General features: G+C 52.3%; 8 protein-coding genes across 8 annotated transcripts; 3 read left to right on the top strand and 5 right to left on the bottom strand.

Moving 5' to 3' along the window:
* Positions 1-209: 209 nt before the first annotated feature.
* On the top strand, positions 210-1,623 carry JCM15063_001629 (rRNA-processing protein UTP23; the record flags this gene model as incomplete). Its single annotated transcript, XM_076680614.1, has 6 exons — positions 210-277; positions 365-384; positions 475-564; positions 640-783; positions 872-1,026; positions 1,138-1,623. The coding sequence occupies 6 exons, from the start codon at positions 210-212 to the stop codon at positions 1,621-1,623; spliced, it is 963 nt and encodes a 320-aa protein (XP_076532264.1).
* Positions 1,624-3,867: 2,244 nt separating this feature from the next.
* Positions 3,868-6,304, bottom strand: DOT1 (histone methyltransferase DOT1; the record flags this gene model as incomplete). Its single annotated transcript, XM_076680613.1, has 6 exons — positions 3,868-4,225; positions 4,301-4,507; positions 4,585-5,264; positions 5,332-5,392; positions 5,455-5,560; positions 5,659-6,304. 6 exons carry the CDS (start codon positions 6,302-6,304, stop codon positions 3,868-3,870), a joined length of 2,058 nt encoding a protein of 685 aa, XP_076532263.1.
* A 2,576-nt stretch (positions 6,305-8,880) lies between these two features.
* JCM15063_001627 (uncharacterized protein) lies at positions 8,881-9,949 on the bottom strand (the record flags this gene model as incomplete). Its single annotated transcript, XM_076680612.1, has 7 exons — positions 8,881-8,942; positions 9,000-9,153; positions 9,224-9,306; positions 9,372-9,446; positions 9,532-9,600; positions 9,678-9,783; positions 9,863-9,949. 7 exons carry the CDS (start codon positions 9,947-9,949, stop codon positions 8,881-8,883), a joined length of 636 nt encoding a protein of 211 aa, XP_076532262.1.
* Positions 9,950-10,779: 830 nt separating this feature from the next.
* JCM15063_001626 (uncharacterized protein) lies at positions 10,780-11,433 on the bottom strand (the record flags this gene model as incomplete). Its single annotated transcript, XM_076680611.1, has 1 exon — positions 10,780-11,433. The coding sequence occupies one exon, from the start codon at positions 11,431-11,433 to the stop codon at positions 10,780-10,782; it is 654 nt and encodes a 217-aa protein (XP_076532261.1).
* A 512-nt stretch (positions 11,434-11,945) lies between these two features.
* On the top strand, positions 11,946-15,691 carry RGP1 (Rgp1p; the record flags this gene model as incomplete). Its single annotated transcript, XM_076680610.1, has 8 exons — positions 11,946-12,765; positions 12,836-13,744; positions 13,821-14,012; positions 14,086-14,211; positions 14,273-14,557; positions 14,632-14,759; positions 14,823-15,568; positions 15,649-15,691. 8 exons carry the CDS (start codon positions 11,946-11,948, stop codon positions 15,689-15,691), a joined length of 3,249 nt encoding a protein of 1,082 aa, XP_076532260.1.
* Positions 15,692-15,895: 204 nt separating this feature from the next.
* JCM15063_001624 (uncharacterized protein) lies at positions 15,896-19,503 on the top strand (the record flags this gene model as incomplete). Its single annotated transcript, XM_076680609.1, has 8 exons — positions 15,896-16,162; positions 16,226-17,419; positions 17,482-18,393; positions 18,460-18,549; positions 18,622-18,750; positions 18,826-18,924; positions 19,005-19,268; positions 19,363-19,503. The coding sequence occupies 8 exons, from the start codon at positions 15,896-15,898 to the stop codon at positions 19,501-19,503; spliced, it is 3,096 nt and encodes a 1,031-aa protein (XP_076532259.1).
* Positions 19,504-19,989: 486 nt separating this feature from the next.
* Positions 19,990-22,310, bottom strand: JCM15063_001623 (uncharacterized protein; the record flags this gene model as incomplete). Its single annotated transcript, XM_076680608.1, has 6 exons — positions 19,990-20,126; positions 20,238-21,126; positions 21,212-21,336; positions 21,410-21,697; positions 21,790-21,912; positions 21,989-22,310. The coding sequence occupies 6 exons, from the start codon at positions 22,308-22,310 to the stop codon at positions 19,990-19,992; spliced, it is 1,884 nt and encodes a 627-aa protein (XP_076532258.1).
* A 379-nt stretch (positions 22,311-22,689) lies between these two features.
* JCM15063_001622 (uncharacterized protein) lies at positions 22,690-24,547 on the bottom strand (the record flags this gene model as incomplete). The annotated part of the gene is made up of 7 exons (XM_076680607.1): positions 22,690-22,752; positions 22,842-23,067; positions 23,139-23,238; positions 23,308-23,673; positions 23,750-24,012; positions 24,096-24,171; positions 24,241-24,547. 7 exons carry the CDS (start codon positions 24,545-24,547, stop codon positions 22,690-22,692), a joined length of 1,401 nt encoding a protein of 466 aa, XP_076532257.1.
* Between the last annotated feature and the right edge of the window lie 120 nt (positions 24,548-24,667).

Here is a 24,667-nt window from a genome sequence, read left to right as displayed (position 1 = left end):
ATTAATATTGTTGATATTCTTTCTCATCTAACCGAGACGAGACGAAAGAGAGAGAGACAAAAAGCGAATCGCAAGATTTTAGATTATAACCTATTGATTGTCAGATTTATTCACTATATAGTGAATTGAACGAATTGAAAAAAGCAGGTTGATCATCAAACTTTCTCATCGCGAACCGACAAACGACCCCTCTCGAAACCAACTCCAACATGCGACAGAAACGAGTCAAGAGCTACCGCAAGGTCATGCAGCTGTACTGTGCCTCGTTCGGGTTCCGGTGAGTCTTTCTCTTTCCACTTCATCTCACGCTCTCTCTCTTTCTCTCTCTATCCCTTGAAAGCTGATTTGGTTGCATCAACGATAGTGAACCGTATCAACTACTAGGTGAGCCTCGAACCAGCCCCAAAGCGGATGGGCCGCAAGACTGCTAACTCTTCTCTCGTTCAACCTTGCTGTCCGTTTCCGAATCTGCAGTCGATGCCGCGTTCCTGCGAGCGTGTGTACAGCAGAAGCTTGATTTCTATGCTCGATTGCAAGATGTGCTGCAAGGTACCGTCAAACCCAGTATGTTGAAACTCTCTCTCTCTCCCCTCTCCCTCTCTTTCTTTCTTCTGATTGTCGTGTGGATTTGAAAAATAGTGATTACACAATGCTGTATTCAAGCGTTGTACGATCAAGGACCCGAAGGACAAGCTGCAGTCGAGATTGCGAAAGAGTTTGAACGTCGCAAATGCAACCATTTCAAACCTAGACCTGAAGACGAATGTATGACTGCCATGGCAGGTTAGTCTCATCTACTTCTTTTTCCTCGTCACTGTTTTCTTTCCTTTCCGTGACTGAGGTTCTTTTCTTTTTCGCTCATTTTCTTTAGGTGAAGACAACAAGAATCGATACGTGATTGCAACTCAATCTTTGGACCTTCGAACGAAATTGAGAAAAGTGCCTGGAACTCCCATCATCTACATTGCGAGGAGTGTCGTCTTGTTGGAAACTCCTTCAGATCAAACCATGAACAAGAAACAATCTGTCAGTTCTTACTTTCTCCTTCTTCTTCTTCTCCCAGATTTCCCCGATTCCTTTGATCTCTCTCTCTTCGGTTGCTGACAATGTTTTCCGGTGGGGATGAAATCTTGTCAGATGGAGAATGCGAAATTGCATGCACCACTTTCTGAATTGGCGTTACTTTCAGGTCAACCTCTACCTTCAACTTCGAAACCAACAGAAGAAGAAGAACTAGAAAAATCAGGCGATGATGAACTCGACAAGCCAACAAAGAAGAAGAAAGTTCGAGGACCGAAAGGACCGAACCCCTTGTCGGTACCGAAAAAGAAGAAACCGTTGAACCCAGTCCAAGCAAACAAGAAACGAGTGAGGGAAGAAGAAGAGGAGAAGGGACAAGAACGGAAACGGAAACGAGAAGAGAACGAACGAGTGTTGGTCAAGAGTTCGAGTGGACGAGGTACGAAACGAGGAGAGGCGGTACAGACGGTTGATCGCGCTACGAAGACAGATTCGGTCGGATCTGGTGATACGGCGGAAAGATCGGGAGAAGGAGGAGATGGCAAAAAGAAGAGGAAACGGAGAAAAAAGACCAAGGCGACCGAACCCGTTTCGGAAGAGTAGTGCAACCTCGACATCTCATCCAACAGGCATTTCCTTAGTGCTGCGAGCTTCCACATTGGGTATTCAATCTGCGAGGCTCGCGAGAAGCTGTATCATGCGTTCAACGAAACATGCGAATGACTAGCATTTTGCTGCCACACAAACGTCCCGATATGCCACATTCGATCTTCTAATCCAATCGAGTTAATCACGTCTATTTGGCTGCTCTGCAAGCCGTCCATGATCTGTGAAATCGTGTCTTGTGGAACGTGATCAATTGATTGGCGAGAAGAAAAGTGAAGCGCAGCGGAGCGCGTGATCAACGATCGCTCGGTTCTCTCGGTCCGGACATTCCGCGTCTTCCTTTTCGTCTTCCTTCTCTTCTTCCCTTCCTTCTTCCTGCTACGCCCTCCACGCTGGGAATCAGCAGCGCGCACTACTGTATCCCCAGAGCACCGATTTCCCAGCCGATTCCCTGGGCAACCTGAACATCAGCGCGCGCGCGAGCACGAGCCTCTTCGCCATCGTCTCGGAACGCGTCCCCAGGCGAGACCACGTCATGGACGGAGCTACAGTGAAGGATATGGCTTCGGTGAAGGAGATGGTGGAAAAATTCAGCGCAAAGAGCCTGGAATGTTTGGCCAAGGGTGGTTGGGACGACGCCATAGTCGACGCGGCAATCGAGTCCGAATCGCGTCTATCGTGAGGTACGGTCACTCTCGACTGACGACACAACTCCTTAACAGGTTGGGGCTGGAGAGGACCGAGGACCGAACCCCTTTCCTCCGCTACCCGGCAGCCATGTATTCGAGACTCGTCAGGTGAAATACCACGCCTTCCGGACTTGTCTTCGTCATGCGATGGTACTTACTCGTCGCTTACGATCAGTGGCGGCGGTGAAGCAGCGGAAAACCATTTGGAAAAAGTGTTCGACTTTTCATACGTACTCTTGCCGGCATGCATCAAGTCAGTTCCGTTCGCTTCGTGTTGTCCGGTCGAGGCTCATTGGAAATCACGTTCTCTTCCAATCTAGCCTCGCCGACCCAACGATCACGGATCGAGACCAGTGCGACCACTGGATCTTGCTTGTTGTGGTCAATGCGGCTGCTCTTCTACAGCCGGAAAACTCGGAATCGACGAGGGACCTCGCAGGTCCTCCCGACCGGTGCATTCATATATTGTTGACGACGCCAAAGTGCGAGCGCTGAATATCGCGTCTGTCGACAGATGCCTGATCCTGGTCTTCGACTCCATGAATTCGGTTGAGCCAGACGTGGCCAACAAAATCTTCGACAACCTCCAGATAGCAGCACAGAGTCATCCTCGTGGCATCGCGCTCACTCAGGACGTTCGACAAATAGTTCTGCCGGTTCGTGGCCTCTGGTACAGATCTGTCTCAGCTTGAGTTCACGGGATTATTCGTGAACCATCAGGTGCCGCAACAGGAGACCGTAAACAACAGTGGGCCATGGACCGTGGCTTTCGCGCATCAATTCACGGCTACACCTCAGCGTTTCTTAGAATGGCTCGAGGTCGGCTTCCACTCGATCACATGATGACGAGGCCTCAATAAATTCTCTTTGCCTCTTAGATGTTATCGGGACCCTCGGCCGCGGTTGAGGAGGCCGAAGAGGCCGCTGGTCAGCGTCCAAGCATTAATCGAGTGCTCCTCAATTTGAGCAGATGAAAACGGAGCTCTGACCAAAAATTCAGGATGCGGTCCCAAATGTGTAAGCCTTTCGAACGATGATCCGGTTTCGCAGTTCGTACTCCACACTTTCGCTCATTGTTACGCCTGTCCTGACCGATATCTCTTGCCGATATAGCGCGGAAGGATTACCAGATATCGGGCCGTTGGAACGTTCTCGTCGGCATCACTCACAACTTCCTAGCTTTCACTTCGTGCCGCGTTCTTTGTTGGGTTTTCTTCTGTACATACCTCGCGCTAGTCTTGGACGACGAAGAACAACCTCTGTCACAGTATCTTCCTTTTTCCCTCGCTCAGCACGGTGTACACGAGATTCCCGTTGCAACGAGCGCAAATTTGGTAGCTTGTACTTCCGGTCAGCCATGCGCCTGGAGTATGTAGAGAAGCGACAATGAGCTTCAACTGTGATCTGTAATGCCTGAGGAGATCCCAGTCGATCCACTCTACGAGTGGTAACCCCACATTATCGAAATAGATGCGCTGTTCTGCGCACATTGGCGCTTCAATCTTTATGAATCCGAGAGACAGACGCTGACGATAAATTACGGTGGGGGTTTCTATTGTCTGCTGTTAGGTCTACTCATCGCGACCGATGCACTCTCGCTCCGGCGATTGCGTCTCTCGTCCTTCTCTCGGTTGCGCTCAACCTCCTTGCGCTGCTGCTTGTCGACCCACCGTTCCAACCTGCCTCGATCGACTTGAGCGACAAAGTAACTGCCTCCTTCCATCTTCCAACTGACCGATCCCGGTTTGTACTGTTCCCGCCGTTGGCTCAAGTACGCGAGCGGATGGTTCAAGTTGTGAGAACTGAGTTTGAACGAAGGGGGTAGGAACGGTTTCAACGAGACGAGGTACGAGTGTTCGGGCAAGTCGAGGAACAGGTAAGTCAATCGATCGTTGAGCGCTGCCGTGAACCTGGTTCGAGACAAGCAAAAAGTTTCAGAGAAGGGTCCAGATGGGCAGTAGTTGGATTTCGGAGAGCAAACAAACACTTCGTTGTTGACGAGGACTACGTCGGCTTTCTTCAAGATCTGAGGTACGAGTGGATGTTCACAAAAGTCGGCTTCGTGACATTCCATTTTGCCACTGCTGAGTCCCCACAAGTTGGTGAACCTCGTGCGCGCTTCGTTCAGTTGCAACCTCGCAAGATGCGAAGCGTGAGGCATGTTTTCAAATCCATAACTGTCCGCTCCAGTCCTACACTCGACGTTTTCCCGAAACATCAGCAAAGAATCTCGACGTAAGATTGGTGAAGAGCAGAGAATGCAACTAACGCTAAAGCAGCTTGTACGACACAGTTGCCTACTCCACTGCCGAGATCGACAAACGTCTTGCCCGGTCCCAAAACTCTCGAGACTTTGTCAAAAATCTCATTCATGAACTTGGGCAACAGTTCTCCGTAGACGTTGTCCGAGAACGCGGCGTACCGCCTCAAGTGTTCAATGTCGGGTCCAACCGTGCGGTCGTAACACTGGTGAAACACTTTGGTCCACACTTTCGAATGCAACCCAGGCAATGCGCGAATGTTGTCTCGTACGAGTCCCGACTGTTTCAGGTTTACGAGCGTGGCGTTGAATTGGTGTACGAGTCGAACGAATGTCGGTCCGTCTCTTCGGTTTCTAGCTTTCTCGAGCGATCGCAACAGCGGTTCTGCGTTCGAACCGATGAGAGGAGTTGCGATCGCGCCATTCGAGGATGTCGACGTGGACATGGAGATCGAAGAGGGTTCCGGAGTGGCGAGATTTGGAGTTCCGATTTGCGCAATCGCGGGCGAGTTTGAGCGAGAGGTGACCGAGGAAGGTTCGTTGGACGTCGCGTTCGAAGAGAGAGCTGAGCCGAGCGCGAGAGGCTTGAGGAACGATGAGAACGACGAGAAGGAAGATCCGGGAGTGTAGCCGAAATGAGAAAGTGCTTGTGCTGGAGTTAAAAAGTATTCGAGGATAATCACTATCGTCTGCAATGACGACGCGAGAGGTCAGTGATTGCGATACGGGCAGAAAAGGTAACTCGAAGCAACTGACGACCATGAGATCCTCGATCGGGTTGTATTCGTCGTTCTTTCTCGGAGCCAGTAGTGCAAACCTAGTTCTCCGATCGACTCGTGAGCTCAGTGCGCGACAACCCTGACTGCACAAGCGACCGACCGTTCTCTGCCGTTGACTGCAGGGTACTCGAGTTCCACCACTGGCATGTCTTGCCCATCGCACCACTCTTTCGGACTTGCGTCTGGATTTGTCGGGTCAGCAAAGACTATGATAGCATCACGTCAGTATACTCGGTGAAACGGCACGCGGAGAGAGCGTTTCTCTGAAACGGCACGCGGAGAGAGCGAGAGAAACGCGTCGCACAATTGACGATGTAGGCCCCGAGATTTGCCCTGACGACCTCTTCCGAGCTGACTATCCTCGCACCTGCGAGTTCCTCCTCGAGCTCGGTCGAAGTGCTGACATTTCGGACGCACACCGGTGCGCCTTCGACGGGTTTGCTAGTACCTAGCCTGCCCGAAAAGTAATCTTCGTCTGCAGACGACAATGAGGATGACGATTCGTATCCTCCTTCATGGTTCGAATGCGTCGTTCTCCGCCTCTTGTTTGTCCGTGGTTTGTGCGTCGACGAGGATGAACCTGATTCAGAGGATTCATCCGACGAAGCACCACTCGCGGTTGGAGTCGTTTTCGCTCGAGGTTTAGGGTTCGGTTTCGGCTTCGGCTTCGTGTCTCTGCCAGTATTCGTAGTGGTTGCTTTCGCTTTCGCTTTCGTGGTGGGGACTGGGAGAGGAGTAGGTTTTGGTTTCGGCGGCGCGACCTTGCGCGTGACGGTTTTGACTACGGTGGTCACTTTGGTCTGTATCGTCGGTCTCTGTCTCACTTGAGTCTTGATTCGGTCGCTCAGCGTCGAGGTAGCCGAGGGGGTTGCAGTCGAGTCGGTCGAGTCGGAAGGTGCAGCTTTCGGAGCAGCAGGTGACTTTGGCGGCGGTCTCCGGTTGGTAAACATCGCGTTTCGAGCCGTGCAGCCCAGCTAGGTAAAGTCACGGGTGAAGGAGGTTGGAAGATGGACATCACGCGTCCTGCTCGGAGATTAATTCCCGCAGCCGCTTCTCTCTCCTCCACTCGGACCCCGGTCGTGCAGTCTCTCTCTTCCTCATCAGGTGACGACGTATACAGGATGGCGCGTGCGTATCGATCTCCCTGTCTCTCGCGCGTGCTGGCTCATAGTTCAACTGTTTTCCCGATCTTGTTCATCTCGATAGGCGGCAACCAACGAGACGCAGTACGTTCCACTTCTTCTGCCGTTTGCAAAGGCCTCGAAAGCTGACTCGGTCGTCGTACACCGTCCAGGCTCGCGAAAAGGCATGCTGTTCCCGCCTGATCCCTCACCTGGTCGAACCCCCCGAGCTGACCCTGTCGAGCGTTGTTGTACATAGAACCAGAAGAAACAAGCGCAGGCAGCGAAGGGACAGAAGAACGAGTCGGGCGCAAAACTGCAAGCGAGACAGTTGAACGACGCCGACATCATGCGGAAAAAGGTACGGCATATCCCAGTGATTCCCTAATTTTTAAGAGATCGACGTTGATGAGGGTGCGGTCAAATAGCAAGAGGCAGCTTTGGCAAAGAAGGAGGCCGAAGCAGCTGCCAACGCCGCCGCAGGTATCAAAAAGTAAAACACGCCTGTACATCCCTCTCGTTCTGCCGACTCCTCATCATGCTTTTCTTATCTTTTGTTCTCTCTTTATTCGAGAACGGTCGCAATATAGACATATCGACAATGGGCGAGGGAAAGAGAGAGTCAACGTAAACAGTGACGCTGCAAGAGCCCCTTTCGGCAATCGCGCAGGATCCTCTCGGAACCTCCTGACCGGTGACAGCCCGGATCTCCTCGCGCGGGGACCCTCCGGACTGGTGACAACCCGGTTCTCAGGAGTGTTCCCCTTGAACCCTCACCTACTTCCATCTTGCTGTGACGATCAGCATGAGCTGTCGATCTTCGCAAGAGCCCCTGCTGGGCGAAAGCGCTTCGGCAAACGATCCCGCCAATATCGAGCATGATGCCACCTGCCTCCAAGGAAAAGACTCGGCCAGACGTTTTGCAGGAGAACAAGCTATCAGAAACGCTCTCCAGGACATTTCGAAACTGTGCCGTGGAATCGGAGGCGTCGAGCTCGAACGCATCCTGGCCGTATGGAGTGAGGATGTGTTGAAGCGTTTAGAGGACAGATATTCCGGAGCCCCTGGCTGGGCCTTCTAGGACCCTGACGCTTTTGATCGAGTGATTGATCAGCTGAAGCTGGTCCACCAAGATCTTGTGGAGTACAAAGGAGTCGGCTTTGTCAGTACTATTCTCGCTCCTTGTGAAGGTTGCCAGGCTAAGAGGAGGTAGTAAGGGACCAGTTCTCCAAGAATGGAAATGGGACGTGCAGGATCAATTCCGACTTCCGCCCGGAAAAATGGGTCGCGAATTGCGAGCTGAAGGTAAAGCTCATCCCCTTGAAAGAGTTTTCGGAGTCACATCACTGAATTGGGTCGTCTTCGGTGTATCAAGACTCCTCTGGAATCAAGAAAGACGGAGCTTTCGTACATCTTGTCGAAAATCTGCAGAAAATGGTACCCGAGAAAATGGCCTCGAGCAGTACTAGAGTGGCGTAAGAACATCTGCAAGCGTTCGGGGCGCTATGGTACCCTCGACGTTTCGATGGACTCGCATTGGTACAGAGTTTACGCTTGTTTCATCCATTTGGACCAACAGGCAAGCTCATTTCCGCGCCGGTCAAATTTACGCAGAACTTGACCCGTACTTACTTGAGACCATATCCCGAACCCCCGTGACGCATAGTCCGAAAAGCTCGACGCCAAAAAGTTCTTCAAGACGTACACTGTCGAGGCAGTCTTCGATATGCTTCCTGTGCCAAACAAGGTCAGTTTTCCCTCAGTCAAATTAGATGGACGTTTGCCATAGCCCATTTGAGCTGATTCGAACCGCGTGTCACATCGTGTTCCCTGCAGTATGAACCTCAGAAACGCGAGTCAATCGTTGGAGTTTTGGTCTCCAGGTTCCCGGGACTTTGGAAATAGTGCTGTTCGGGGCCTGTTTGACCCAAATCTCCCCCAGATCTCCCCTTGTTCAGCCGTCAGGATTCTCGGTCTCTGATCTGCCCCCAAATGGAACCAAAGCGATGTTCGCAAGTTGTGCAAGTTGCGCTCCAAATCGCGCTCGCAATTCGACACAGCCTTCCCTGTTATATTGCCTGCACGCTTCCTTTCCACGACTCGTTTCGGTAATGTAGTGTAAAAGCTGTGATATGGGCCTGGAAAAGGTGATTCAGGCATCTGCAGAGCAGCACTACGCTGATCCCGGAAGGCCTCCTCTGCAGGATTACACAGAGTTGCAGTGAATGATCTCGATCATTGTGATATTATATACGTACTATCTCCAGTAGAGCTCTAAGCTAATCCTAACGAGGCGTACAAATACCGTGGAAACGCACTTTACCCAGCACTCCGAATTTTATAGGAACGTACGTGACAGACTAGTTGCGATACAGGTTTGCGATTTGGAGGTCCAGAAGGTCACCTCAGTGCTCTCGAACGGTCAAGAGTGCGACTCGTCCATCTTGCTCAATTCCATGATTGATGCCTTGACAGAAAAAGGTGAGCTGCCAAAACTCATTCGAGGCAATCAGATGACACTCACCCTCACTCCCTGGTGTTAACAATCCTTCAATATACTCGACCTCGGTATCCCAACTCCTGCCAAGATACTTGGTTCCTTTCAATGCGGTTTGAACAATGAGGTCTCGTCCGAGGTTGTACCCGTTCGGGGCAATCTTGTGGTTCCCTCTCCAATCCTAGGATTCTCACGATGATGATCAGCATGTGACAAACAGCCATGGTAAAATCAGAGAGCGAGAGGCTGACCACTTCTTTCGAGGCCGAAAGGAACCACGCCCCCGAGTTTGCTTCAGTCCCGTTCTGCTTGTATACCCTAAAGTGGTTTCCACCTAGGCCATCCCGAATGTGTATAAGTCCTGGAACCAGCTTAACGTTAAATTCGAAAATCTCTTACCGATTGCCGACTCGAGGCAACTTCCCACGAACGGCCATCGCGATTCTCGCATGACAAAGCTTTCTGCTTTCCAGCCTATTGAGAACATGAAAGTGCTCATGAGGTCAGGGATTGCTCATTCTGACGACAGTAGTTGACAAGACGAAATACTCGGACTGACCATTGCCATCTCCCAGATTCGACTCTTGCGGGTCTCCCAGGTGCAAGTTTGCGCATTCGTTCCACAAACCTGAAGTTTAGTCTGGTGTGAATAGTGGTTTGTTTGGAAGGCATGGCCAGAAGAGAGAGAGAGAGAGACCAACGCACCCAAACTTCTCGAGAACGCAATCAGTCCATTCTTCCTCAACACGTCTGGGCTCGATTGAGCGCTGATGATGATATTGAGTGGCTCTCCACTGCCGTACGAATTTCTCTGCAATGTCGAAACAAACATAAGAAATCGGATCAGATGCGGTGTTGGGCAAGACGGAATCGAGGGAATGTCGACCGACATTGATCTGTGAGCCTCCTTTCACTCTCGGGTCGTAAAAGGGCACTCTGTCTGGTCTTGGAATTCGGAACTCGAGGGGTTTCGGCATCGATGACGAAAGGTCGGAATCATTGTCGAGCGAACCGGGCGATAAGACGAGTTGATGACCGCCAAGATCGAGATTCGCGGAGGCTGTGCAGTAGAGTGACCAGAAGACGATTGCGACAAGTATCGACTGATACATTCTCGAGATGCGAAAACCGAGTGGAGATAGGGGTAGCGATCGACATGAGAATCGGGACGTTCGCCTGGGGGCTGTGTCACCGCCTCTTTACATCGACACAAGTTCGTTCTCGCAGGGGAACCCTTCACAGCCTGAATGTAACGCGTTTCACCGAATGTACGTATTGACAGGTCAATCCCGTGAGCTGACCTCGGCCCTTCGACCAGAACCAGAATCTCCGGATTAAACCTCTATCGCACCTTCAAGACGGGACTTCGTCCCTAGTGCTCGAGACAGTCAAGCGAGATCGCTCATCTCGGCGGCCGAGCGAGATCGGAAGCTGCTTGGGCCAATTGATGCTCGAACAGTCTCGAATACCGACAACGGGATCATCTGGTTTTTCGCCACTCCAGAATCGCGAAAGGCAATCGATTATAAGAAATCCCTGCCCTGTGAACAACTCTGTCCTACAGATTGACCAAAATACGCTCGGTTCCCGTGTGACGAGAAACTGCCTCACGCCCCCAAGCTTCGGTGCACGCACGGGAATACGATCCGCTTGCAACCTATGAGCAGGGTCACACGCAAATATGGACAAGTCGTAATCCCAGCGATTGATTTACTCGGTTGCAATTCCGACGGCGAAGGTAATTTAAATTCCTACGTTGCCTACCTAATTTTTGCCCTGTTGCTTGTACATGCCTCGCGAATCACTGTCACTTCTTCTTGCTCGTCACCGCGATAGTCTGAGCTGGATCACGCGCTCGCCGACGCTTTCGCTTGCCGCCCGTTCGTTTCGCAACCAAAGGTTCCGCTGGCACCGCGCGTCCTCGCTCATCAGCCGTTCGATTCGCGCGTCCATCATCTGAGCTCTTATTGCTGGAAGTATCGTCTCCGCTAGTCGAGGCCCAGAATCCGTCGTCATTGTTATCGTCATCGTCAGCGACGCCTTCAAACTCTTGCTGTTCTCTCAGTGCCGCCTGACGAATGTAGTCGATGTTTCCACGGCCTCGACGCAGGTTCGCCAGGGAATTAGGGTGCATTTTGCGGCGGATTTTGGGCCGGGGAACAGGGGCCGCCCTAAATTCTGGTGATGAAGATGGTCGAAGAGGGGGCGACGACGAGAACGATGGCCTACGTCGAGGAGGAGGAGGTTGTGGGGGCGGAGACGACGAGAACGATGGCCTACGGCGAGGAGAAGGAGCTCGTGGGGGCGGCGTCGGCGTCGGCGTGAACGATGGCCTGCGGCGAGGAGGAGGAGCTTGTGGGGGCGGCGACGGCGAGGACGTGTACGAACGCCTCTTGCGCCGAGTAGGCGGCTCGTCTGCGTCTGAGGACTTCCGCAGACGACGTCGTGGCTTTGAAGGCATGAGATGGGCAAACAGTCCGGAGGAAGGCCCGACCAGGAGTCTCGGGCAGGCAGTCAGGATCACTCTGCTTGGCAGAAAATGGCTAGAGTACTTGACGACTTTGACTGTCCGGGGCCTTGACTTCGAGATGTTGACCTTTGCCGCAAGGTTTGGAACGAGTTGCGTTTGGTTGCAGCGCAAGATGGAGCGAGATGTCTCACGAAGGTCTAGACCTCTTCTGAGCCATCCAAACATCCGTCTTCCGCCTCAGCAGTCAAACACCGATACAAAGAGTCCCGTCCAGCGCGGGCATCGATACGACTGCTGGCAGGAGGAAGCAGGTCGCGAATTGTTGATTGAGATTGATCCGACCTCCACGACTCGCGGCGCCGCGGCTCGCACTGGTCGACAGCCCTTCAGAAGACTGCCGCTCTACAAGGTGTGTCTACGATGCTCCCAAATGAAGCACACGAGAAATGCGCACTCTGGAGACTGACCTAGCTGCATTCAAAGGGTTCCCTCGAGGCGAGCAGATGAAGCAAGCAGGACTCGTCGTGACGGTCAAACCGTCGGCTTCTGCCTACTTTGCTGGAGAACAGTTCACCGCGACCATCACCTTTACCAACTCGCATCCAGCTGCAGCGCGAGACCGAACAACAGAACCTCCTCCCCCACCTTATCCGTCTCACTCGCGCAGTGCATCGACTGCGAGTCTGTCGCGGTCACTTTCGAAGAACGGCACAGCACTCCGATCGAGACCGCCAAACGCGAGTCACCTCGGATTGGCCGAATACGCTACCGATCACCTCGATTCAGATGAAGTGCCTCCTTCGCCTTTCTTCGGTTCGACTTCGGGCCAGTTTCAAGCCTTACCAGACTCTCCGAATGGTCGTTACGCTGCTTCAAACTCGCCGAAGCGACCTTCGTTCGGTTCTTCTCTCTCCCACGCTCCCAGCTCGCGCTCTTTCTCGAACCACAGTAGCTCGAACCCGGTCGCATCAACCTCGACTGCAGCTGCACCCATTCCAATTCGCAAAGGTCTCGTAGGAAAACCTCCTGCACCTGAACCGACGAATCTCCTGTCGAAAGTGGCAGCAGGAGGAGGAGGAGGATTGTATGCAGGAGGACCCCGCAGACCTGGAGGACTGCTTCGAACGAGTCATGGTCGCACGCAAAGTCTCGCAGTCAACAGCAGTCCAGATCTACTTGCGACCAGTACATCGAGTGATTCGATTGAATCGTATCGCAGTGCGAGTGCAGGCCATCGCAAACAGAAATTTGGAGGCAGCGTTGCTGGTTTTCACGCACATGGTATTGATGAATCGAGAAGAACAAGCGGGACTGCGCCATTAGGTTAGTCACGGCAAAACCAACAGCTCTTGTGAGCACGATATCTGACATTTCGTTACATTCTGCCACGTAGCATCGACATTGCTTGAAGAGGAAGACCATGAATCATCCTCTCCAGTCGAGTCTACCACACCAAGTTACCACGAAGACGCCGCGTTCCCAATCCATTCGTCGTCTTCTTCCCCAGCTCCACCCGCTTTTCCCCGTCGACCCACTTTCGGTCACCAACGAATCCCTTCGAGTCATTTCTACCAAAACACGAGGGCAGGACTCTCGACGCTCTCTCTTGCCGATTCCGATTCCGACAATTCCGATTACGACCCAAACGACGATTCGATGAACCAAAGTTTGCCGGCGAACGGGTTCTATGGAGTTGGGAGGAACGACACGATGGATTCCGTTGTGGAAGGATCTCTCAACGCGAGTTATGGACCTAACGGCAAGAACGGAAACCCGACCCCCAGCAACACGAATGGACGTGGAGGATTGTCTCGCGACAGTTTCGAAGGTTCTTCAAAGCTGAACGGTTCACGCACGGCGGTTCAGCATCACGATCATCACCCTCCTCACACGATCGCGTTGTTGTGGGCATTCGCACACCTCGAAGGATCGTTCGAAGTCGACGAAGATTTGATCAAGGAGCGAGAATTCCTCGAAGTGAAACAATTGTTGGCAGGAGGAGTTGGTGGAGTTGGGATGGGAGGGGGTACGCTCGAACCGAAGAAGCAAGAAACTGGAGGGTGGAAGAACTGGTTGTGGGGCAACTCGAATGTTCCTCCTGCACAGGACCCTTCGAGGAGAGGAGACAACTTGAAAGAAGGCGATTATGGTACAACGAATGCGAGTGGGGAAATGGAAGGGGCTGCCACCCTCGAAGAACGCAAGGAGAAAGCGGTCAAGGACAAGAGTGTGCCGATTTTCTCGTGTCCTCCGAGTATTCTGGGTGTCGATCTCGTCCTTGAACCGGGCGAGAGCAAATGCTGTAAGCTTCTCCCATCCGAGTCGCTGCGGAGCCGAGCTGAAGCTGATTTGCTTCGTCGCGAAACAACGAAACACAGTCTCGTTTTCGATCCGGTTACCAGCAGATCTCCCACCCTCGTTCCGAGGCAAAGCGATCAAATTCAATTACCAGCTCATCGTTGGCTCAAATCGAGTATCGATTGGCAATCAATCTGGAAACCTCACGAGCAGGAAAGGGTCTGTCAGTCGCGTAATGCGAGTCCCTTTGCGAATCTACAACCATGTAGGTGGTGAGTATCGTTCTTGAGTCTTCCTTTGAACCTTTGTGCTCTTCTGACTTGTCTTGGATGACAACAACGTCAGTGACGGGAGCACGACCGTTCTACGATCTCACCAATCCAGTCATTTACCAACGAGACGAAGCTACTGTCACTGCAATCGAAGACGAAACGAAACTGCCTCCTGCTCGTCGCAAAGCCGTTGCTTCAGGTGCGTGTACGTCCTCTGCAGTAGATCCCCTCTTGCTGATGGTCATGCGGAGGAACAACAGATGTTGGTCGTGCCGAGTTTGAATCATTTGCGGCAAACCTCCTGTCTTCCATCGCAATCTCTCCTGAACTGTCACACCGACCTTTCCCTCAATTGTCTGCGAGTATAGGAGGAGGTAATCGTGGGCCGGGTTCAATGAAGTCGATCATGGACGTCAAGCCCGAAATGAGACCAGAGATGAGTTCTCATCGTGGTGGAGGAGGTCCTGAAGCGTTCGGGATTGATCTCGACGAAGCAAACGGATGCAAAACGGCAGTCGAAATCGTTTCGAGGAACGCACAAAAAGGTGAGTTGCGTGCCCAACATCTAGATCGAAGCGTGCAGGCTGAACCGAAGTGCTTGTTTGGGGGATCGCGACAGTCTCGTACGATATCAATAAAGACGGGTACTTGGTGGCACAATTAACCCTCGTCAAGTCTGCGTACCGGCTAGGAGAAACGGTTAACGGCTCGGTCGTGATCAATTCGGGAGAAGGTCGAGTTCTGCGGGTCAGTCTCGACTTTCCCCTCTCTAGTTTGCCTCGTCAGGCTCTCATGTTGCCCGAAAACTAGGTATCGGCTCGACTCGAGACGCACGAGCTGGTAGAAACTTCGATCTCGACCAAACCTGCGCCTCAAACTCGACAAGCGACACGCAGGTTGCATTCCGAACACCACGACATGACCCTCGATTCGGCTCGACTTGGATTCGCGCTCGCGATCCCTTCGGGAGCGACGCCAGATTTTGGCACGAGTGGAGTCAAGCTGCAGTGGAGCGTGCGATTGTCGTTCCTCGTCATTCCTCCTTCTCCCGACGCACCGACTGAGAACCCAAACCTGACCCCGCGGAGAGGACTACCAAACTCGATTGCGCCTCCGAATTCGGCCGCGAACGGTCGACCGGGAGCAGGACATGGTCGGAGCAAGTCGTTCGCATACGGGTTTGAACCGGCCGTTCCCCTGACGCTCCCTGCGGCGCCTTCGATCGCTCCCACGGGTGCCGCGCATCTCATGCCAATCTCGACGCCTTCTCCTGTATCGTCATTCGAACCGGCAAAAGCGGCGCAGTACACGTCGTACCGAGCCGTACCCGATCTCGGGTTCGTACCGGTTTTGTTCTCGTCTTCGTTGCCGGAACCACCTCCACCCCCGGGGCCGTTGCAGAAGACGGCGGCAGGAGCGATGCATCGACCTCATGCCCCGAGCATGAGTCTGTCTTCGAGTCAACGAGGAGATCCGTTGGGAGGGGCGAGGACGGTGTTGGTTCCGGCCAAAGTCGAAACGGTGGAATGTTCGATTCCGATCAAGGTCTACCCAGGGTAAGAAAATCTCGCATTTTTTTGGCTCATGATTCCTCTGATTCGTCAAAGTGCTGACGCGGAGATTCGGGGATGAACAGGAACACGCCATTCAGACCGACCGTAACGAGCTTTTCAGCGTAATCATAAAAATCGTATTGGCGGATGCATACCCTGCAACAGTGTAGTTTAGTAGTCGATACCGTCCATGTGCAGTACATTTGAAAAAGAGATACGTGCAACTGACGATGCGACCCAAGCGCGTTGGTCACGAGAGACGGTCGACGCGCCCACTCCTGGGTTTCGGGATCCGAGAGGACAGCCCTCGATCCAGCGACCGCGAGCCGGATGGAGCTTGATCCATCGATCTACTTTGAACCTTCATCACCGGAACCCGTTGAACCAATTCGACCAGCTCCAGTCGTCCCACTCGCGCACGTCACACTTCCGACACTCCCTCGACCTTCGCTCTCGCCCGCTTCAACTCGAGTCTCGTTCACGCAACAGCAGAAGAGTGGTAGAACTTCGGCAGGACTCGACCTGTCTGCGAGCATGCAACAGAACGACGTCGGCGCAATGACGCAGACGGGTGGGGGCGATCATTCGCTCGAGGACGTAAGTTGTATTCGAGCCATGATATCCTCAACGAGCACGTCGAACCCTGAATCCTCGCTACAGGAGGTAGCGCGAGCTCGATCAGAGCGGGCAGCGAGACGGAACCTGACTTCGTTCGCAGCCGGATCGTCTTCGTCCGACCCTCGAGACTCGGCTTCCGCTCGGGACAACATCCTGAACCTCGTTTCGGCGGGTCAAGCGTCGAATCGAGACGCTTCCACTCCACCTTCCCTCGCAATGTTCATGGGAGGGGGTCAAAGCCGTCGAGTTCACAAAGTGAACCAGGAAATGACTGAGCAGGAACGCCAAGTGACCGAACAACTCGAGCAGGAGATGGCAGCTACTCGATCAAAGTGGACGAGTCCGAACGAGAACGTTGCTCCGGCTGGCATGAGTCTCGCCGCGCTCATGAACCGTCAAGTTGGAACGAACCGTTCTCCAATTGCCGATCGAGAAGAGGAACGAAATGAACCGAAACGTTGGCAACCATCAGGAGTGTCTCCTCCGGCTCACCACGAGCGACAGGAAGAACCAGTCCGGTCTCACACTGCTCCAGCCGCAACTTCGGCTGCCGTTCCACGCTCACTCGCTTCTGCGTTTGGATCGACCGCGTCCGGTCCACGCCTCAACTCTTCGTCGCAACCAAAAATCGAGGACGGCGACCGACCTGAACACGCTCGTTCCGGAGGCGCATTCGCCATGCCAGGTCTGACTCGACAACCTGCATCCAACCCCGAATCGCCGCAACCGCTCGTAGAAGAACCGACCGCATTGTCCCAATCTTTCAGCTCGGATCCTCCCGCTTCTCCCGTCAAAGTTGCGGTCCCGACCTCAAACGCTGCAGCAACAGCGAATGAATCTCCTTCGAAATCCGTTCCAAACTCGACTCTCGGTCGTTTGCGAGGTTCGAGTATCGTGGCTGAACGACTCCGATCTGCCGAACAGCGTCAGCAGCAGGGAACCTCTTCTCCACTGTCGTCTCCGACGAAAGATCGAGGGTCCCAACCGCCTGCGAGTCCCGAAAAGAGGAGGAGCGTGCTCGAACGATGGGGTCGAGATCAACCCAACGTTGTGTTTGGAGGGAATGGATCGGGCGGACCGACTTCTCCGACCAAGAGCGCTTCGTTGCCTCCTCCTCAAGCCCTCAAGAGCCCTGGGAGTGCCAGTACTGCGTGGTCGAGTCTCGGACAACCAATGTTCTCGGCAAGTCCGAAGGAGGAGGAAGATGATCTCGTGAGGCTGATTCGAGTCTTCCCTGTCGAAAGCCCGAAGGATCTGTTCTAGCTACTGACTCCTTGAGCTCGTATCCCCATTCGTAGACGGCCAAAAAAGGGGGCTATTCGAAACCGTCTTGGGATCATGCTCCGATCCGAGCCTCGCAGACCTCGTCAAACTCGACAGGTCTGCCCTTTGATGATGCCCCAATTGAACGCAAGCATACGCGAGGTGTCGCTCTACCGGGTCTAGGCGGTAACAGCAGCAGTCCTGCCCAGGGTTCCGACCAGGCTCCAGCTTCTCCCACGAAAGCTTCGAGCCTACCAAAATCTCCAAGTGGCGGTGTCAGAGCGGCAGCGATGAAGTGGGGACGAGCCGATTCGAATGCGCAACGAGACAAACTCGAGGAATTGAAACGCCTCAAAGAGAGTTACGGAGTCAAAGTCCCAGCATCTCGGGGTTTTGACGATGATTCGAAACCGGTCGAACCAATTCCACCTACTCGAAGGTCAGAACCAGAACCTATGAAACCTCCAGTTCGTTCGAAACCTGTCGAAGTCAAGCCAGTTCAGCAACGGCCTGTTACACCTGCTTCCTCACAGTCTACTGCTCCGGTGCAGAAATCTACTTCATCTTCAGATCCGCTTGTCGATCGTATTGTCGCGCTCGCACTTGAACAAGAACGTTCCCCTTCGCTTCCAGGTCAAGTCTTGTCTCTCGATGTGTTTCACCTCAACTCGCCAACCGATCATCCTCATCCGATCGAACATAACCACATCCTCCATACAACCGAGATCCTTGGGATCGTCGCTCGTACGGAACCGACAAATGCTGGGCAGGACGTCGAGACGTTCGTGTGGGTGTGGACTGGTCAAGATGCTCAGGAAACGAGCACGACCCAGGAACGAGTTGCGAAACTCGAAAAGAAGACTGGGTCAAACGTCATCCAGGTGAAGCACCGCGAGGAACCGAAAGCTCTCGTCGAAGCGTTCGAAGGTCAACTCACGATTTGCAAGGTGATGACTCTTGCTACTGAAACCCTTGTCCCTGGTTGCCAGTGCTGATTCCCTTTTTCGAAACAGGGATTACGAGAGCATTTCGACCACCTCGCGAAACGACTATTTGTCGTCTCCTCTCAAGCCGGAGCGGTATTCGTCGAAGAGACCAACTTGGTCAGTTTCCCTTGATCCTCCTTCTTCTGGACTCGCCTCTTACTGATGGTGGACCACGTCGACCCAATGTAGACGGCGAAAAGTCTTTGCTCGGGTTACTCGGCAGTCCTAAGTCTTCCGGGCGAAGTGTTTGCTTGGCTCGGACAAGGTTCGACTTTGATCGAACGTGAAGCGTGTTGTCAATTTGCCGAGTCGATCGCTGTCAGTAGCCCTTTCGATTGCCCCTTTAGCGCTTCAAACGATCCCTGACAGCGTGTGTCCCTGATGGTTGTGCAGGACGGTCGATCGTTGAGTGTACTCGCCGAGGGTGAAGAAACTCAATGGTGGTGGCAGTCTCTCGATCAACAAGACAATGTCGAATACTCGTCTGCAAACGTGAGAAAGCCTTCAACAACGAATTTATCTCTGTCTTGAACGTGACGACCTGATTTTGTATGATCACACCCCTCATCCAGTACTGGCATCGTCGGGATGAAGCTGCACCTGTGCCGGCTTTGATCCAGATTTCCAAAGAATCGGTCACTCGAACTTCGACCCTCGACCCCACCGCTGCTTCCACTTCCATCTATGTCCTCGATGGAGGTCCCCTCGAACACTTTGTCATCGTACTTCAAGACAGTCTTCAGGATAAATCGAAGATCAAATCGGCACTGGAAGCCGCGAAAACCTTGTCTTCAAAATGGCAACAGAGGGGGTTTGATTCGAAAACTCCAGTTCATGTCAGTTTCTCCTTGTCCACGTCTGGTTTTCCCTTAATATTTCCTTTACATACCATACAGATCACTTACCTAGTTCTGAGATTTTCCTCTACAGGTACTCGTGTTTCCCACTCTGGTTCCACGCGACTTGGCATTCTTGACTCGATCATTCGATTTCGAGGCGCTTAACCAAGGAGTTCAACCCAAGAAGATGAACGTGTTGACTGTCGAAGAAGCCGAGAAAGAACTTTTGTAAAAAGAATCCCCTCCATCAATCTAGGGTTTTTTTCGTTCTTTCGTTTTTCCAGGTTTCTTTTATCCTCCACGTTCCGCCGTAATTGGCTTTGCCCCGTTTATTTTTTCTTATCTCGATCTGTTCATCTCACTTGATTACCAATATTGTTCAGCAACGACCGTATGCTTCCAAAAAAACAAAATAAAACTTTTGGCTGGAGGAGAGACGCTTCATGATTTCGCTTGAAGTGTTTCTTAACAAGATTGCTTACTCTCGCTTCACGATCCTATAGCAAGAAAAGTAATCCGTTTACCCGAATGTACGGCATGATAGGCAACTCTATGCTGACAGATTCAACGAACGCTCGCAAAGAGCGAAACTGAGTTTATGGTACGCTCAGAGCATGTGTAACAGTAGAATCACAAGTAGGAGAAACAGGAGTGTGCTAGTCCAGAACAAGAGTGTGAGATCTTGGGGAAAAAGGGGGAGGAAAACCTAGTAAATTGGTCAACCTCCAAGGATTGTTTTCCGAACGTCGACGAGTGCAGCACCTCCACTTCCAAGCTCGATCGCGTAATCGACGGTCAGCATGGCGTGTTTGAACAAAAGTTCAAGAGTCGGAAGGGGAGGCAGTCCTGACGCTTCTGTTTTTGAAATGACCCCAATGAATATGATAAAGGAATCAGTATGTCTCGCCCATAACCGCTCATCAAATCAAAAGATAGAAAAGCGAAGCAAAGGAATCAGATGCTTACGAAGGATCGCTCGGTTGAGTTTCTCGACGACTTTGTCCTTGTCTTGACCTTGCACGATTTGTCTCGCTCGACCTTCTGCAGCTTCGCGCACAGGATCTCGATACGCCATCAACCCGAGTGTCGCTTGCAATTCGAGCTGCACTTCGCTCGAAGGGTCGTGCGAGTACCGAGAGTGTAGGGAACGTCCCAGATCGAGCAACTCGTCAATCGTCACGGTCGGCGACGGGGACACGGGTGCAGGCTCAGCCGACATATCGACGTCGTCCTGGCTTTCGTCTACCTCATCGTGTGGATCGGCTTTGCCTTTCCCCTTGACGTCGAGGTTCGAATTGTTTTCGGATCTCGAGTAGGACAAGACTGCCTCGACAAACACTCGACAATTCAATTCAAAGACGAGTCGAGCGGCTTCCGGATTTTCAGGGCCAGGTTCGAGGACTTGAGGGAAATGTTCCTGCACAAGTTCGAGCGCTTGTCGAGTTTGACCGTGTGTCGCAAGTGCCAAAATCTTGGACCTCAGTGCGGCCGAAGTTTCTTTCTCATCTGCACCCTCAGCAGGATTTATCACGTCCGCATCCGTTGCCGTTGTCGTCGCGAGTCGGGGCTCGTCATGTAGGATTCCTTCAGCTCGATCGATTCGTTCACGTTTCACCTGCTGCTCGAACGCGTTCGCAGTTCCGTCGTACCCACGGTGTCTCAGGTACCCTCCAATCAAGTTCTGAAGCGTTTCATGCAATCGATCTCGTTCCGAGGAGGCTGTGGTAGAGTAAGGAGGTACCGGGTTGGCAAGTATCGGAATCCGAGGGGACGGAGTTTGCGATAGTGGCAGGTAGTAGTGCGGTGGAAGCGAGGCAATGTTGCTGATGCGAGACAAGATGGTCCGTTGTCGATCCTGTCGGAACAAAACCCAGGGACAATATGAGCAAACACAAAAATCGAGCGCTGATGATAGAGAGCACGTCAAGAAGCAAACTGACGAGTACAAGCGATTCAATGTCAAACTGAAACGGTTTTTGACCAAAGTTGACGCGCACGGATTCGTTCGGGGTTCTCAATCCGATTGTTGGGTACAGTTGGCCCGACAGGTTTGAAAACGCGTAACCTAATTGATCACATAAAGAAGCATCGTGAGCTTGTTCAACGTACAGAAGGGTCTTGATCTTTGAGAGACGCACCGAGAAAGACGCCGTTTTTGGTGTAAAACACTCTCCCGCTCCCTCGTTCTCGACTCTTCTCTTTACCCTTCTTGCTACCATCACGTTCACGTCTACCTTTCTCGCCTCCTGCATCCGTCCAATCGATTCCGCACCCGACGACATCTCCCGTCGTGAAAGTCGGTCCAAACGTTTCGCCAGTCCCTTGCGAGCAGAACGCGCGACCATCATCGGCATGATACCCGTACGAGAGAGATTCCCATCCGGGCAATCTCGAGAGCGATACCGATCGATGTGACAAGCCGATTCCTACAAGGCGTACCCATGCAAGATAAATCGGTAAACTGTTCCTCGGACTACAGTAGTGAATTTGTTTTTTTGGTTTCTTCTCTCGCACTCACCAATGTAGCCTGAAACGCCCTTGTTGAGGATCTCGACTTCGAAATAGTAAACTCCTGTTTCTGGCGGGACAGGTCGATTCGCTCGAACCGCTGCCGCATCTCGATCTCCATACTTGGCGGAACCTGTATGCTCGAGAATTTACATCAACTCTGTTTCCTTTGCACTGAAGAACAGTTACACCAATTCTAGGCCACGAACCTGCGAAACTTGCGACGAGGTGATCTGAACTGAGTTCCAACAATGCACACTTGTCGGTCTCTTCCCAACTTGTTGGGAGCAAAATCGTGTGATCCTCATCTCGGTCAAGTCTGACATCGCGTTGATCATCATGACTACGAGTCGTCCGGAATTGCGCGTAGAGTGAAGAGTGTCTCAAGTACGCGGGGACGGCGAACGATGGAGTGTACGTCTTTGTCGTCGTCGTCGTTGCTGAGGACGAGACTGTACTCGTGCTCGGGAGGAACGACGAGGTACGTCGCGGCGAGAGCGGTACGCGGTTCGAACCACTCAAGGGGTTCATCTTGGATCGGGTTCGATGGTGGGGAGAGATTGCGATTCAGCCGGTTATAGGGTTCCCGAGGACCTGTGCGGTGCAAGAGTGTCTACTGAGAATGCTCGAGGTCCAGTTACGTGTTTGTAGAGTTGATGAGCCGTGATCGCGAGCCGAGAGATCGTGTGTCTTCAGCTAACTCGAATACATTAGCAAAAGAATTGCCTTGCCCAATTGACGCTGTGCAATGTTCGATTGCAGTTGGAATCCCATCTCGCTCTCTTGTGCGCATCTCATAGAGCTGCCGTTCAGACTTTTTGGCACAACAGACCCATGACAGACAAGTGATGCCCATACTACTACAAAGTAAAGATAAGAAATACGATCATGCAGAACAAAACACTAGTGATCAAGCATCGGTAGAGAATTCGTATTCGCTCCACCAAACGTACTCTCTCGTCTCATCATACCACTGTTGACGGAAGCAAGCATTCGATCAATGCGACTGTAGGAGTGGGGCAAAATAAGGTGAGGGAAGAGAAGGGGTGTATTTCTCCTCACCTGACTGTGATTTCCAACGAGGTTCCATTGTTCGACATGATGAACTCCATCGATCCACCCTTCTTGTTCAATCGCGACGCAACTCCATTTGCCATAACTTGAAGATGGTTCGGTTTGACCCAATCGTTGGGTCCGTTTGATCGGGTACGAACCGTTCGTTGAAGCGAACGAGTCGGAATTGCAAGTGTACAGATGTACGAGAGGTTGGTTCGTTCGTACCGACATCCTGCAATCCAGCTCGTCAGTTTAGTCGAAATCACTGGGAATCGAAAAAAAAGATGGGAAAAGGGAGTTTGCCTAATCCCGGAATTTGGGGACGAAAGACTCATGACGATATCTGTTTCGAAATCTCGGTCCGTATTCGAATACACGAGGGCATTGTCAAGACCTTGACAGTCTGTCATTCTCCTCACAAGAATCAGTCATCGATTTTCGGGGAAGATGAGGAGTCGAGAAAACTTTGTACTAGGTCCACACAGTCCTCGAGCTCTTGGATCTTTGATCCCTTCCTCAAGTGCACGTTCCTGTCGATTCCCTCGAGTGTGAAAATCTAGTGGTCCCCTCGGTTCAATCTCGACGATCCGACCCGTCGGGATCAACTCTTGATCGATTTCGACCGTACGGTTTGAATCGATCCACATCTTCATCCCTCCTCCTATCCGTTCGTTCGATTCGATCGTACCGTACCCATCTAAATTCCAGTACACGTGCGATGACAACGAGATTGGGGTCGCAAGGGATGAGGTGACTCGAGATTTGAAAGTCGTGATCAATCGAGGTGGGGAGGATACGACTTGGTACGTCGCAAGAGTTTCGACTGTACCCGGGAACCCTTTTTTAGGGTCCGAACGAGGAGAGCAAAAGGTAAGCTTTGGTATCGTCAAACGAAAGAGAACGTTTTACTGTACCTTCGGTTCCATTTCGGTCGATCAACGAAAAGACGACTCGATCTCGTTCATGACTTATAACTTTCCAACCACTGCGACTGTACCCCCACTTGCCTCCATGCAACGTCGTGCTGTTTCCTTCGTTGATCGGGAGCGTGTACAATTCGTCATGGTTGGGAGCGAGTGCAGGGAACGAATGTCGAGAGATTCGATTCGCATATCGACCTACGACCGCACCAAAGTACGCAAACGGTACATCTGACGAGACCGAATCTCGAGGGTCTCTATCTGCATGAAACCAAAAAAAAAAGGTTCCCGTTGTGAGTTTAGAAAAAGCAGAGAAAAAAGAAAGGGGAAAAAGAGAAACTTGCATCCGACGATCAGGTCTCTCCAATTGCCATCCTTGTCTCGAACGAGGAATTCGTTCAGACTTGCTCCAAGCGCTGGGTTCGCGTAGCGCAAGACAAGGTCAGCTTCTGAAAGCGGAAGAGAGAGAGATCGGAAGTACTTGCCAATAAAGCTCGCTTGGACATCCTTGTTCCTCGACACGATCGTGAGTGGCTCAAACACGTTGACGTTGGAAGCGTTGCGGTGGATCCATTCGGCGAGAGGATCGCTCGTGGATCTACTCGTCGACGTGAGACTGAGTAGGATCACGACGAGGACAGGGAGGGACAGAGTTGTCACGAGATGCAATAGAGTTGGGCGCCGGGAACGAGTTGCACCAGAGTACAGGAAGGAAGCATCGGGAGGAGGAGAATCCGTTCCGAGGAGGGGAACCGAACTCGATCCATCGTCTCTGATTCGAGCGATGGACATTCGGCCAAGCAGTGCAAAGCTCCAGCCGATGTCCCGTGTGTGGGCTGATCCCCCTGAGTGATGATCGGGACGAGGTACAAGCACCGCGCGATCGTCGTCTTGCGTCTCTCTTTCTCTCTC

This window comes from Sporobolomyces koalae, assembly GCF_050403365.1.
Source record: "Sporobolomyces koalae JCM15063 DNA, S_koalae_JCM15063T_v1_ctg41, whole genome shotgun sequence".
NCBI classification, from domain to species: Eukaryota; Fungi; Basidiomycota; class Microbotryomycetes; order Sporidiobolales; family Sporidiobolaceae; genus Sporobolomyces; species Sporobolomyces koalae.
Note: the sequence above shows the minus strand (reverse complement) of the source record. Positions and strands in the feature narration are given on the sequence as shown.